Consider the following 15,099-nt stretch of genomic DNA (forward strand, 5'->3'; position numbering starts at 1 on the left):
CTCAAACCCCCCCCGCCCCGCAAAAAAAGACATTGCATCATTAGCTGAAAAATGACCCCCAGAATGCAGAGCGTCCTAAGTGTGAAACCAGTGTTCATAGTCTATGTTCGTGAGCCAGTAAACACTTATTTGCTCCTTCACACTCAGGGTGCTGCTGTGGTAATGTGCACATGGGGTGCATGGTCTCAGTAGGACTCTACAGGAGAGTTAGTGTAATAGTGGATGTAAGTGTGAAGGATGGGACTTTATGGCAGATTTTTCATCTTCCCCTGGAGTGCCAAGGAGGGACCGTGCATCAGAATCAGGTGTGCATCAAACTCTCTCAATTCCCTTTGATCAGAGGGAGCTGTACGGCACATTATGGAGAAAGCCAGACTAGAATTCACACTATGCATAGTGCTCAGCTACAGAGGCCTGGTCTAAACTTAAAAAAATTAGCTCAACCTGGCTACGTTGCCCACGGAGGTGAGAATTTTCACACCCAGAGCACTGTAGTTAGATCAACCTAACTCCTTGTGTAGATGCGACTATGTCAGTGGAAGAATTCTTCCACTGACCTAACTGTGGGAAGCCTTCGTACTACGGTACTAGAGCAGGCCGGCTGTAGCTCGGTGCAGAAGGAAGGGTAGGCAGGGCTCAGCTGCAAAAAGTACTCACTATGTTATGAGTCTTGGCAGAGATTGTTTTGATACTGTCAGGATCCCAGATGACAAGGTCAGCGTCAGAGCCCACAGCGATGCGGCCCTTCCGTGGGTACAGGTTGAAGATCTTAGCAGCATTGGTGCTGGTCACAGCAACGAACTGGTTCTCATCCATTTTACCAGTCACCTGGTGAAGGAGCAAAGAAATCACTGCATTAGCAAAGACAAACCTGCACTAACAGCAACTAGCTAGTAGCACCTCCTGCTGAAAGCAGGTTCCTAAGGGCCTTGTGCTAGACAGAGATTTGTTACCATTGGATGGAGGTGGTACCTGGCTTTGTACAGACAACATTACTTATTAATTGTAACAACCGAGCTTTGTTACTATCTTTCCTTCAAAGATGTAAAAATGCCATAATACCTTGTTCTTGTTAGCAGTAACTATCAAAACACTAAAAAAAAAGGTCACTGCTATTATCCCCATTAGACAGATGGGAAAACTAAGGCACACAAAGGGCAAGTGGCCTGCCCAAGGTTAACCAATGAATCAGTGGCAGAGCACCTATGTCTCCCAGGTCTGAATCCAGTGCACTATTCACTAGGCCACACTGCATCCCTATAGCAGTGCAAATCTTAATCAAGCAGCACCCAACATGCCTGTGGGATCAGTTTATTAGACAGTTTACAGATGAGGAATTAGAGGCAACACAGAGAGAATACAGGTGGAAAGAATTACATTTCCTCCATGAGGGCTGGAGAATTTTGAGCCACATTTTAGTCTCTGATTCAATCCCTGAGAAGGGATACCTAGGGCCCTACATTCAACTCCTGCGCAGCCCTGGTATAGTGGCATTGTTGGGACAGGGCCAGAGGAGACATGCAAGGGACCAGAAGAAGAGTCATCAGCGTGCTCTGCACTGGCACTTCTAGGCTACAAAGCAGCCTGTAAGCAGCTAGTAAGGGTGCTCAGAGCAAGGGCTGCTATAACTCACTCCACACCTCTATTGCAGCCCAGAAGTGGGAAGGTGCAAAGGTGGGCGATCTGCCTCTAGACAGAGGCAGACAACATTCACTAGGTTCTGTTTTAAAAATCACTTTCACTTTTTTTTTTGTTAGTGGCCTCTTTAGATGTTAAACAGTGGCATAAAAAAAAAAGGGGGGGGGGAGGGGCCCAACAAAATGTAACCCAACCATGTAACTGACCTCCTCAGCTAGAGAACGGATGGGAATCAGACCCCTGAGTGACATACCACAGCCTTATCCCAGACGATGGACATTCTTTCTTCAGTCCCATTGGTTCCTTCAGGGATCAGGGTAAAGTTGTCCTTTCCAACAGCTTTCTGGGCAGTGTTGAAGGTGCAATGGGCACTGCCTGTTACCTGCAGGTCTCCGCTGAAAACCAAACAGGGGGCAATTACTTTATCTTCACAGCAAATTAACAACTCATGTCCTCAGAGAGCCCAGGACCTTCTGCATCACAGCACAGCAGAGCACAGCACTACCCCCCTTGAGCTAAAGCTGGAACTCTGCTAGCAGGCAGCACCAGGAAGTTATCTTTGGTGACCACCCACTAGCAGAGAATGCGTAACGTGCTTAGGCAGCATGTTCTATGAACATGCAGCCTCGTCTACTCACCAAGCCAGCAGGGAGTTGAGAAAATCAGGAGTGGTTGGGTCAGGGCTCAGTGGTGGGGAGGTGACAAAGGCTGCAGCCTTGACCCAGTTCTTACTCCAGTAATGAGATCCATCGGTCCCCAGGCTTGCTGTGATGGGCTCACCATAGACCACAGTGCCTACGGGGCAGAAAGACACCAATAGGACAGCTGTAAGCATCACAATGCCAGCAGAGCAACGCGCATCTTGCCCCTAGGGACATTATCCCATAACTACAGCAGGATTTCTTACATCTTCCTCAGACGCAGCTGATAGTGGCCCAGACAGAGGCAGGTTACTGGACTAGATGGTCTGAAGCAGCATTGCAACTGCCCCGTTCTATCCTGCTGTTAGAACCCAAACCAATCTATTTGTTACAACAAATGATATGAGGCCAGGTGCTATAAATGCCCCAAAATTAAGGCTGGTGAAATCTGAACCAACACAAACTGTATGGTTTGGGCAAAAATTTTATCTAAAACAAAATTTTGCCAGTTACCCCCCACTAAGCCCACCTCTTATTTGCAGTATCTCCAGTATCCTGGAGTGTATTCAAATGTTAACATTTCATTAGTATGGACAAATGGCCGCACCCTGCTAGTGGGAAAAAAAAAGATGTAAAAAACGAGGTCAGTGCCGTGTATGAAATGCAGATTTGCTGATGAGACAACAACCATACAATTCCCATTTCCACAGCATCTTATGCTTGAGGGACCAGCTTAGATCAGCGTCATTAGACAAGAGTGCCTGGTTAAGAGCTCCCTCAGAAGTACTCATGCTACCACCGCTTGCCATTATCTTATCTATGACCTAGTTTTCACAAGCCACTGGTTATTTTGCGTGCCCAGTTTGAGAAACCTTAATAATGATACCACCACCTACCTCTCACATAGAGGTTTTCATCAGGAACTCTCAAGGGTCAGTATAATTATCCATTTTACAGATGGGGAAACTGAGGCACGGAGCAGTGAAGTGACTTGCCCAAGGTCACCCAGCAACCCAGTGACAGCAGAGATGGAAACAGAGCCCATGTCTCCTGAGTCTCAGTCCCCTGCTCTATCACTAGGCCTTAGAGTGACCAGATAGCAAGTGTCAAAAATCAGGGCAGGGGGTAATAGGAGCCTATATAAGAAAAAGACCCAAAAATTGGGACTGTCCCTATAAAATCAGGACATCTGGTCACCCTAGGCCTTATGGCCTCACAGAGGCTGATTTTTAGAGCGTGGGTAACTCAGCATTTTCTGAAACTCAGGTCCATTTATGGCAACTCGAGTCAGGCACCCAACACCGCCAGTTACTTTTGAAAACGTCTGCCTTTCAGTATGTGAGAGTTAACAGTGAGGGTCTTGTTCCTGATGAGCATCTGGGGCAGCAAATGTTGCCTGTTTATTAAATACCTCATAATGGGACAATACAAATAAGAGTTGGGGGAAAACCAGAGTGTTTGAAGGCCTATTATGGGATAAATCAGAAGGGATCTGATAAAAAAAAGTAGCAGAATGAAGATTTTGTTATATTTACAGTAACACTGTCATAAACAGAGTGGGGCCCATAGTGCTAGGTGCTGTACATACACAGAGAGAGAATCTCTGCCCGGAAGAGCTTAGAGTCTAAATAGAAAGGACAAAGGGTAGGAGAAAGGAAGTATTATACTCATTTTACAGAGGGGGAACTGAGGCACAAAGAAGAAAGATGTTTTCCCCAGTGTTTGTGGCACAGCAAGGAAATGCAACCAGATCTCGAGTCACAGTCCAGTGCTTTAACCACAAGACGCTTTAGAGGAGTATTTTTAACCACAGGCCGGAACAGTCCATGTTTCAGGGCATGATTCTTTACATGGGTAGGATCCACTATCAATGTCTGCATACACAGCACATACTGGAGGCTACAACTTCAGAAGCCCTGACAGCTGCTAGTGGCACTGAACTACTAACCAAATGAACCCCTCTGAGCTCTATCTAATGCACCCCTCACTGTGGCATTCAAGCACAGATCCTTATTGTACTACTACTCGTGTGCAAAGAAGGCATCTGGGGCTTTGTGGGTTTTCAGACACCAAGAATAGGCAAAAAGTGGGGCAAAGCCCATCGAATCTGGCCACTTTCCTGTGACAGAGCACTGAAGGTGCATCCTAGAGAACAGGACTTAAGTGTGGATCATAATGGTTTGGCCTCCTACCCCGTCACTGGGACTGTTTAAGAGACAATTCTCCAGCAGAAGAGGAGCCTGCCAGGGAGTACTCGCAGCAAATAGGTTCAAGGGTCATGAAACTGGAACAACGCAAAGGGCACGCTGGATATGAAAGGGAAGCCTGTTTATACCCAATACATTGGAGGAATTGTTCTCACAAGCTATCTTTCATCTTGCAGGGCTGCCAAGGCCAGTGTCTGCAGTGAATATTCACCATGCAATTGCCACCATGTGCATCTGGCTTTACATAAAGTTCTTTTTTTTTTTCTCCCCCATTACAAAATCAATTACCTTTTGTTCATTTGTCTGGACGTTCTTCAGTGACTCACTCTCTACCCTCTCAGGGTTGTGGGTGCCAGCTGTGTGGCCCTCTCTCTGTTGTATAACTCCGCTTTGCATGCCATGTTTTTAAGCTTGTGTATCTTATACCAGAAGTCGCCTTACTAGGGGCAAACGACATTTTGCCCTGAAATTGTACATAAGCTACCACAAAGAGAGAGTATGGCCTAGTAGTCAGTGCTCTCTCCTACAAGATGAGACAGACCACTTCAATTCCCTGCACTACCACAAACTTTCTGTGTGACCTTGCCCAAGTCACTTAGCCTCTCTGTGGCTCAGTTTCTCATCTGTAAAATGGGGATAATAATTTTTCCCTACCTCCTAAGGGTACTATTAAAAGACTGTGAAGCACTCTGAGATCCACTGAGCGATAAACAGGAGCAGCAACCTGGGGAGTTTTGTGAGGAGCGACGACGAGATCCTTGGCATGAGTTTGAATGTTAGCTTATTCGTTGTGTGCTTGCTTGCCGTGTGCCTGCTTGACTGAAGATTGTAGTGTTGTCTGTTGGTGGGGCTGGGTGCTAGGCAAGAGTCAGAGCTTCCTAACAACGCAGCAGCCATCCATCCATTAATCTCTAATGCCTTTAGGAGCCCTTGACAAGAGGCCACAGCTAACTCAGGGAAAACAGAGGCTTAAAAAGCCAGCTCCTAAACAACCAGAGGAGCTAGTGAACAGGTGAGTTTTATGGGGGAGTTTAAAGAATCATAGAATATCAGGGTTGGAAGGGACCTCAGGAGATCATTGAGTCCAACCCCCTGCTCAAAGCAGGACCAATCCCCAGACAGATTTTTTTGCCCCAGATTCCTAAATGGCCCTCTCAAGGAATGAACTCACAGCCCTGGGTTTGGCAGGCCAATGCTCAAAACACTGAGCTATCTGTCCCTCATATTGTTACATGACTGAACCAATTAACTTTCCTCCTCCCTTCAGTGTGCTCTGCATCAGCTGATTGCCAGCGCTAGCTCCATTTGAGTGGTGCCATATGCAATGGCTGATATACACTTTGGGATCCTTGTTCAGAGTTAAAAGCTCTAGACTGCAAGCTCCTCAGAGCCGGGATCGTCCCTTACTGAATGTCAGGGGAGCTCCTAGCACACTGTGGATGCACAACATTATTTCGGTATTAAGCACCCTTCAATTTTCTGCTGTCACTAATTACTATGATCTGTATCACAGAATGCCCGGAGGGCCCAATCAGGATCCAGGGTAACAAGAGTATAAAACACAGTCTCTCTCCAGAGAAACTTATTCCCCACCTTTATGTATATTAATCATTATTACTAGTTTTTACATAGCAGCTTACAGCCTAGGATCTCCCCAAGCATGTCTCATCTTTACTGATGAGGAAAGCAAAGGACAGAATAATTAGGGCCACATTCTTCAACAGTGGCCACTGATTTTGTGCTGAGGCTCCCAAAGAAAAGATACACACAGCTAAATGCAAGTGGCCACTCTTGAAAATGTAGGACTCTGTGAGTTATCTAAGCCTGCATCGTGAATCTCAGTAGCAGAGTTGAGAATAGAAGCTAACCCTGAGGACATCCAGTGCTGCTCTCGATTCCTGGTTAACCACAGCTAATACTAATATAGTATTTTCTAAAAACTGTACGCACGTTATTAGCCCCCGTGCAAATTCAATAACATTCCATAAAGATTTTGTGTTTTAAAAAATGTTCTTTAACTTTACACTAGAACAGATTTATACATTGCTTATTTCTGAGCTTTCAGAGGGGATGCTTTCATTTTTTTTCCCCTGCTGTTAACATGTCCCTTAAATGCAAACAGAAGGAATGGGGGTGACAATTCTAGAAAAATACATTGCCTCAGCCACTCCTGGGACACAAAACCGAGCTAAAATTTACAAGGTTTACCACCTCCTTGTAGCCCCCCCTCACAATCCCTGTTGTCTGTTCTTGCACATACCCAAATTCATGGCTTCTTTAGTCACCACTATAAAAGCTATGCTTGAGAATATCCGTAGGCCCAGATCCACAAAGGTATTTAAGCTCCTAATTTCCATAAATTAGGGGTCTAAATATCTGTGTGTATCCTTGTGGTACACAAGGTTTAGAAGGAGTGAGAGAGCCAGATACACCTAAAAACACACTCTAAACTTAGGCCAATAAACAACACAACCCCCAAAGAGAACAATAAATAAACAAAAAACCCTTCAATAATCAAAAAATCAAAATAATGCAGGCAGAAGTCTAGCAGCAGAGTGGGGACTATCCGGTTTATTGCAATGAATGCAGCACATATGATTACCTGCCTTGTGGACAGGTGGCATACGTCTGCATTCAGTGCAAGCACTCAAGGCCCTCAAAGACTGCGTACGGGCTCTTGAGAGTGGCTGAACTGGAGGAACTAATGGAGACAGAGAAGTACATAGATTAGACCTCCATGGACACATCAAAGTGGTTCCACCCCCAGTCTGACAGCCTCTGTGCTGTTGAGAAGGATGAAAATCTCAAAGGAGAACATCAAGCTGGAGCAGAGGGAAATGATCTCATAGTTGGGACCTTCCTTCCAAATGTCAGGCACCCAAAACCACCAAGGGAGGGGACCTCAGTTATTAGGAACAGCAAGGTAATAGTAATGGGGGATTCGATCATTAGAAAGAAAGATAGTTGGATTTGTTACAACCGCGAGAAATGCAAGAACTGCATGTCAGATGCAAAGGTTGTGGATCTCATGAGACATCTAGACAGACTTATGTGCAGTTCTGGAGAGGAGCACTGTAGCTACACAGAGACATGGGGAAAGATAGAAGAGAGATCCTGGAGGCCAATTCAGACTCCCAGGTAAGAGACTAAAATCCAGGACCTCCACGGCAGCATTCTCTGAAATGTTTCCAGTTCCATGTGCAGGGCCAGTTGGACAGGAGGAACTGCAGGGTATCAATGCGTGGATGAGACGATGGTGTTTGGAGGAGGGATTTAGGTTTATGAGGAGCTGGGGAACCTTTTGTGAAAGGAGGAGCCTATAGAGGAAGGATGGGATCCAACTAAACCAAAATGGAACCAGATTGCTGGTATGTAAAATTGAAAAGGTGATAGAGACATTTTTTAACTAAGGGCTGGAGGAAAGTCGACAGGTGCAGAGGAGCACACGGTTTGGATAGACATCACTTAGACAAGGATTTATTAGAGGGGATGCTCTATATCCTAGTAAACAGGAGAGGACAGAAACTGATAAAGTACAGGTAGGAACTGAAGAGAAACAGTCAAATGAAAGAATCCCATTCAATATTGACAATTTTTTTAAGTGTTTGTATTCCAGTGCTTGAAGTTTAAATATTAAGATCGGTAAACTTGAGTGCCTGGTATTAAATGAGGATACTGATATAACAGATGCATCACAGAAACTTGGTGGAATGATGATAATCAATAGGGCCCAGTAATAACAGGGTACAAAATATACAGAAATGACAAAGTAGGACGTGCTGGTGGGGGAGTGGCACTATATGTGAAAGAAAGTGTAGAGTCAAATACAGTAAAAATCTTAAATGAATCAAACTGTATCACAGGATCTCCATGACTAGAAATTGAATGCCTGAATAATACTTAATTGGCACAGTATAGCAGCAGTAGGAATATATTACTGAGCTCCTGACCAGGATGGTAACAGTGACTATGAAATGCTCAAGGAGATTAGAGAGTCTACAGAAACAGAAAACCCAATATTAACGGGGAATTTCAGCTCTGCCCAGATTGAATGAAGTTGCCAGAAGTTGCGACTGGATGACAGAGGGAGGAATACTTGATAAATTGCCCTATTCTGGTCATTCACTCTGAAGCATCCGGCACTGGCCACTGTCAGAAGACAGGATACTGGTCTAATGGACCACTGTTCTGCATGGTATGGGAGACTAGTAACAGCCTCCAGCGCCTTTAATTTGTAGGTTGTTGGTTCAAATTCCAGGTCAGTTCCACAGCCACTAAAAGACTGTTTAACAGCCTGAGTGCAATGAATAGGTGGTTTCTATAGTCTATCAGATTTAAAAGCAGGTCTTAATCAGTTAAGCTAACCCATCAGCTAGAAAAACGTCACTGCTATCATGTTAGGCACATACCAGGTGGTCCTCACCAGAGTGGATGTAGATGCACTAGAAATGATACAGTTTTTCTCTGTCACATAATGTTTAAATGTTATTAGGAATTCTATTACAAAAAGGACCATAACTCGAAGAAACAGTCTAATTTTGACCAAAATTGGTAGAAAGCTTCTAAATACAACTGATAATGCAAAATATTTGTCATTATTTGTAGCGTGGACAGATTTGAAAAAAAGTCCTAAGACTCCTGCACCAGCAACTGATATTAACATGGTGTATGCCACGATGAAATATTTTCAAGATACATGTCACTCTCTGGGCCAAGACTGGACCTGTGACGCATATGATGAAGGAATCTACTACAAAGCGCAGTTGATTAAATGGAGGAATCAAAACGAATTTGAAAATGATCACCTTGAGATGGAAGGCATGCATCATGCAAAGAATTTCATAGGTCATACAGGCAGTGTGATGCAGAAAAGACGGTTACTCACCTTTGTAACTGTTGTTCTTCGAGATGTGTTGCTCACATCCATTCCAGTTAGGTGTGCGCGCCGCGTGTGCACGTTCGTCGGAAACTTTTTTTACCCTAGCAACTCCAGTGGGCCGGCAGGTCGCCCCCTGGAGTGGCGCCGCCATGGCGCCCAATATATAACCCTGCCGGCCCGCCCGCTCCTCAGTTCCTTCTTGCCGGCTACTCCGACAGTGCGGAAGGAGGGCGGGTGTGGAATGGATGTGAGCAACACATCTCGAAGAACAACAGTTACAAAGGTGAGTAACCGTCTTTTCTTCTTCGAGTGATTGCTCACATCCATTCCAGGTAGGTGAATCCCAAGCCATACCTAGGCGGTGGGGTCGGAGTGAGAAGTAGCGGCATGGAGCACTGCAGATCCGAAGGCCGCATCCTCTCTTGACTGCTGGACCAGGGCGTAGTGGGAAGCAAAGGTGTGGACCGATGACCAGGTCGCTGCCCGACAGATTTCCTGGATGGGCACACGGGCAAGGAAAGCCAGCGACGACGCCTGAGCCCTGGTAGAATGCGCAGTCACACGGCCCGTAGGGACATGGGCCAAGTCATAGCAGGTCCTGATGCAGGACGTCACCCAAGAGGATAACCTCTGGGAGGAGATAGGAAGCCCTTTCATGCGGTCCGCTACCGCCACGAAAAACTGGGGGGATTTGCGGAAGGGCTTAGTCCTCTCCACGTAGAACGCGAGAGCCCTACGGACATCAAGCGAGTGGAGCTGCTGCTCCCTGCCTGAGGAGTGAGGTTTCGGGAAAAAAACCGGAAGGAATATCTCTTGGCTGATGTGGAAGGACGAGACTAAAGGCAGGGTGTGGTCTCAGCTGCACCTTATCTTTGTGGAAGACTGTATACGGGGGGTCTACCACAAGAGCCCGGAGTTCCGACACCCGCCTAGCTGAGGTGATAGCTACTAGAAAGGCAGTCTTCCAAGAGAGGAAAAGCAGGGAGCAAGTGGCGAACGGTTCAAAGGGGGGGTCCCATGAGCCGGGACAACACCAGGTTAAGATCCCAGGTTGGAGCAGGGGGACGGACGTTAGGGTATAAACGTTCCAGCCCCTTAAGGAATCTAGACACCGTCGGGTGAGAAAAAACAGAGCGACCATCCGCACCCGGGTGAAAGGTGGAGATAGCTGCCAGGTGGACTCGCAACGACGATATGGCCAGACCTTGCTGTTTGAGGGACCAAACATAGTCTAAGATGTCAGCCACCGAAACTTCCATAGGGCGGAGATTTCTCTCCACGCACCAACAGGAGAAACGCTTCCACTTGGCCGAATATGTCGCTCTCGTGGAAGGCTTCCTGCTGCCCAAAAGCACCTCCCTCACCGGCGAGGAGCAGCGCAGCTCAGAACCAGTCAGCCACGTAGGAGCCACGCCGCTAGGTGCAGCGACTGCAGGTCCGGGTGACAGAGGGTCCCGTGCTCCTGGGTAATCAGGTCCGGGTGAAGGGGCAGGGGAACTGGGTCGGCTATGGTCAAGTCCAGCAGCATGGGGTACCAGTGCTGCCTGGGCCATGCCGGGGCTACCATGATCACGTGAGCCCTGTCCCTGCGCACCTTCAGAAGGACCCTGTGGACCAGAGGGAACGGGGGAAACGCATAGTACAGGTGGGTCGACCACTGAATAAGGAAGGCATCCGCTATCGACCCGGGCTCCCCGCCCTGAAAGGAGCAGAACACTTGGCACTTCCTGTTCCCCCTGGACGCGAAGAGGTCCACCCGGGGATAACCCCACCTCCGGAAGATGGAGAGGGCGACGTCCGGGCGAAGGGACCACTCGTGCGACAGGAAGGATCTGCTCAATCGATCCGCCAGCGTGTTCCGTACTCCGGGGAGGAAGGAAGCCGTGAGGTGAATGGAGTGGGCTACACAAAAGTCCCAGAGTCGCATCGCCTCGTGACACAGGGGGGAGGATCTGGTGCCGCCTTGCTTGTTGATATAATACATGGCCGTCGTGTTGTCGGTGAACACTGCGACACAACGACCCTGAAGCTGATGGCAGAACGTTTGACAAGCAAGGCGGACCGCTCTCAACTCCCGCATGTTGATGTGCAACCCCGCCTCCTCCTGGGACCACAGGCCCTGCGTTCTCAGGGTCCCTAGGTGGGCCCCCCAGCCTAGATCTGAGGCATCCGTTGTCAGGGACACCGAGGGCTGAGGTGGGTGGAAAGGGAGTCCCGCACATATCACGGACTGGTCTAGCCACCAGCCAAGAGAATCTAACACCCTTTGGGGGATTGTGATTAGCATGTCTAGCGGCTGTCTTGCCGGCCTGTAATGATCGATGAGCCACAACTGGAGGGGCCTCATGCGGAGCCGAGCGTAACCGGTCACAAAGGTGCAAGCCGCCATGTGGCCTAACAGGGCTAGACATGTCCGCACTGATGTCAAAGGGGCTGTCCGCAGTCGTTGAACGATCGCCGACAAGGCCTGGAACCTCTGCAATGGCAGCAAGGCCCTGGCCACAGTGGCATCCAGCACGGCCCCGATGAATTCCACCCTCTGCGTGGGAATCAGGGTGGACTTGTCCGTGTTTATCAAGAGGCCCAAAGTGGCGAACATGCCGGTGATCACTCGGACGTGGCTGCGGACTTGTTGTTCCGACGTGCCCCGAATCAACCAATCGTCCAGATAAGGAAACACGTGGATACGATTGTGCCGAAGATGCGCCACAACCACTGCCATGCATTTTGTAAACACCCTCGGGGCCGTGGACAGGCCAAATGGGAGGACTGCAAATTGGTAATGAAGGGGGCCCACCACGAAGCGAAGGAAACGTCTGTGGCGTGGCCAAATGGCAATGTGAAAATACGCGTCCTGCATGTCGAGGGCGGCGTACCAGTCTCCCGGATCCAGGGATGGGATAATGGTCCCCAGGGATACCATGCGGAACTTCAACTTCACCAGGTATTTGTTGCGCTCTCGCAGGTCGAGGATAGGCCTGAGGCCTCCCTTGGCCTTGGGGATCAGAAAGTAGCAAGAATAAAACCCCTTGCCTTTCTCGTTTTCCGGAACCGCCTCTATAGCTCCTTTGCTGAGGAGCGTCTGCACCTCCTGCCGAAGGAATTGCTCGTGAGAGGGGTCCCTGAAGAGGGACGAGGAAGGGGGGCGGGAAGGAGGAAATGATACAAACTGCAGGCGGTATCCCGTCTGCACCGTGCGTAAGACCCAGCGGTCCGAAGTTATTTGGGACCACGCCGGGCGGAAAAACGAAAGGCGGTTGGAAAACGGGGGGGAAGGATCCATGGGGGAAACTGTTACTGCGCCCTCGAGCGCACCTTCAAAATGAAGGCTTAGGTCCAGGCGGGGGCTTAGAGGAGCCTTGGTTCTGCCCCCCTTGGTTCCCCGAATGCCTGCACCTTCCATTCCTGCCGCGGCGCCTGTTAAGGTCCTGCCGCTGGCGGAACTGGGAATACTGCCTGCGCTGCTGTTGTTGCTGTGGCCGGAAGGGTCTGCGTTGCGTTCCCGGTGTGTGCATCCCGAGGGACCGCATAATGACCCGATTATCTTTCAGACTCTTGAGTCTGGGGTCTGTCTTTTCAGAAAACAGGCCCTGGCCTTCGAAAGGGAGGTCCTGGATGGTATGCTGGAGCTCCGGCGGAAGGCCAGAAACCTGCAGCCAGGAGATGCGACGCATCGTTACTCCCGACACGAGGGTACGGGCAGCCGAGTCTGCGGCGTCCAAAGAAGCTTGCAAGGACGTGCGTGCAACCTTCTTGCCTTCATCCAAGATGGCTGCAAATTCCTGGCGAGCCTCTTGCGGCAGCAGCTCCTTGAATTTGTCTGCTGCCACCCAGGAGTTGAAGGCGTATCTGCTCAGCAGGGCTTGCTGGTTCGAAACCCTGAGCTGCAGCGCCCCAGCCGAGTATACCTTACGGCCGAGGAGGTCCATTCGCCTGGCCTCTCTGGATTTGGGGGCTGGAGCCTCCTGCCCATGACGCTCTCTGTCATTCACCGATTGAACCACCAGGGAACCCGGTGTCGGGTGTACATGGAGGTACTCATAGCCTTTAGAAGGGGCCATGTACTTCCTCTCGACGCCCTTCGCAGTAGGGGGGATGGAGGCCGGAGACTGCCAGATGGTGTTGGCGTTGGCCTGGATGGTTCTTACGAAGGGCAGGGCGACCCTGGTGGGAGCATCAGCTGAGAGGATGGTGACGATCGGATCCTCTATTTCCGAGACCTCCTCAGCTTGCAGACTCAGATTCTGAGCTACTCGCCTGAGGAGGTCTTGGTGCGCTCTGAGATCCAGCGGGGGGGGGCTGTTGGAGGAGGTACCAGCCACCGCTTCATCAGGGGAGGAGGATGAGGAGACCCCCGGCAAGAGAGTGTCTAATGGAGGGTCTCCCTCGGCCCTCGCCTCTGCCTCAGGAGCCAGAGCGGAGTCTTGTTGCTTGGACCCTTCCTCCCCATCCGGGAAGGGAGGGGGGCGAGACAATGAGGCTTCCGGCGCCCTGCACTCCACCGTCGCAGGCCTAGCAGGGAGCTGTTGGGGCCCCTGGGCTTGATGGTATGCCCAGGGTGTCCAGAACCCCCATTGCTGCGGGCCTTGGTCTTGTTGTGGCGGATCACTAAATAGCGCCGCCTGCCGGTCGGTGCCCAGCGCATACCCGCTGTCCGTTTGGGAAGAGACCGACGGCTGTCTAGAAGGCCACGGCGGGGCTGACCCTGGTTGGTAAGGGTCTGCGCGGGTCGGCATGGACGAATGTCTCGGTGCCGGGGACCGGTGCCGGGAGTCAAAACGGTGCCGGGATCGGGACCGGGACCGGGTTCTATCACGGTGCCGGGATCTAGACCGGTACCGGCCGCCGCTTCGGTGCCGGGATCGGGACCGGGACCTGCCACCAGCTCGGTGCCGGGAGGTCGACTGGGACCGGGACCTGCCACCAGCTCGGTGCCGGGAGGTCGACCGAGACCGGGACCTGCCACCAGCTCGGTGCCGGGAGGTCGACCGAGACCGGGACCTGCCACCAGCTCGGTGCCGGGAGGTCGACCGGTGCGGCGAGTAACGTCGGGACTGGCTCCTGGAGTCGCGGTGCCGGTATCGGCGGCTGGAGTCCGACCGCGACCGTCTTGAGGCCGACTGGCGCCGCGAGTGCGACCGGTACCGCCGAGGGGAGCGGTGCCGGGACTGCGAGCGGCGGCGGGATCTGGAGCGACCGTGGCGTCGGGACCTCGATCGTGAGCGTGAGTCCCGAGACGGTGCTGACATCATGGGCTTGCCTCTGGCCACGAAACGCACCGGAGGTACCGGGGGTGGCTGCTGAGTGGGCTCAGTCAGGGCTATGAGGTCTCGAGCCGAGGCGAAGGTCTCCGGCGTGGATGGGACCAATATCTCAACCCCAGATCTCATGGGGGAGCTTGGCGGCACCGGACTCGACGGACCCGCCGGGCCCGGAGTCGACGGTGCCGGCGGCGCCGCGGCCGGTGTTGAGGCCGGGCGCTCCAGTCGGGTCTGCCTGGCCGGAGTAGCAGACTTCGACGGCCTCGGTTCTGTCCCCGGTGCCGGAGAAGGTCGGTGCCGGGGAGTCTTTCCGGTGCCGGTGCGATCCGGTGCCGGCGCCGAGATCACGGCCTGCGAAGCCGCCGGGTCAAGTGCCGCCTCCATAAGGAGAGTTCGGAGTCTTTGATCCCTCTCCTTCTTTGTTCTTGGCTTAAAAGCCTTGCAGATGCGGCACTTGTCCGATCTGTGCGATT

The 15,099-nt window shown here is 50.8% G+C and overlaps 1 protein-coding gene across 6 annotated transcripts in view; it reads right to left on the reverse strand.

Annotated features, from left to right (window-relative positions):
- DPYSL2 (dihydropyrimidinase like 2) overlaps positions 1-15,099 on the reverse strand; it is a 105,276-nt gene that overhangs the window by 12,981 nt on the left and 77,196 nt on the right. For all 6 annotated transcript variants that reach the window (XM_030552011.1, XM_030552012.1, XM_030552010.1 and 3 more), the window contains 3 exons: positions 2,277-2,433; positions 1,892-2,033; positions 658-828 (listed from right to left, as the gene is read on the reverse strand). In XM_030552011.1, coding sequence (XP_030407871.1) covers positions 658-828; positions 1,892-2,033; positions 2,277-2,433 — 470 coding nt within the window. The remainder of the gene's footprint in view (positions 1-657; positions 829-1,891; positions 2,034-2,276; positions 2,434-15,099) is intronic.

Source organism: Gopherus evgoodei, chromosome 2 (assembly GCF_007399415.2).
Source record: "Gopherus evgoodei ecotype Sinaloan lineage chromosome 2, rGopEvg1_v1.p, whole genome shotgun sequence".
NCBI lineage: Eukaryota > Metazoa > Chordata > Testudines > Testudinidae > Gopherus > Gopherus evgoodei.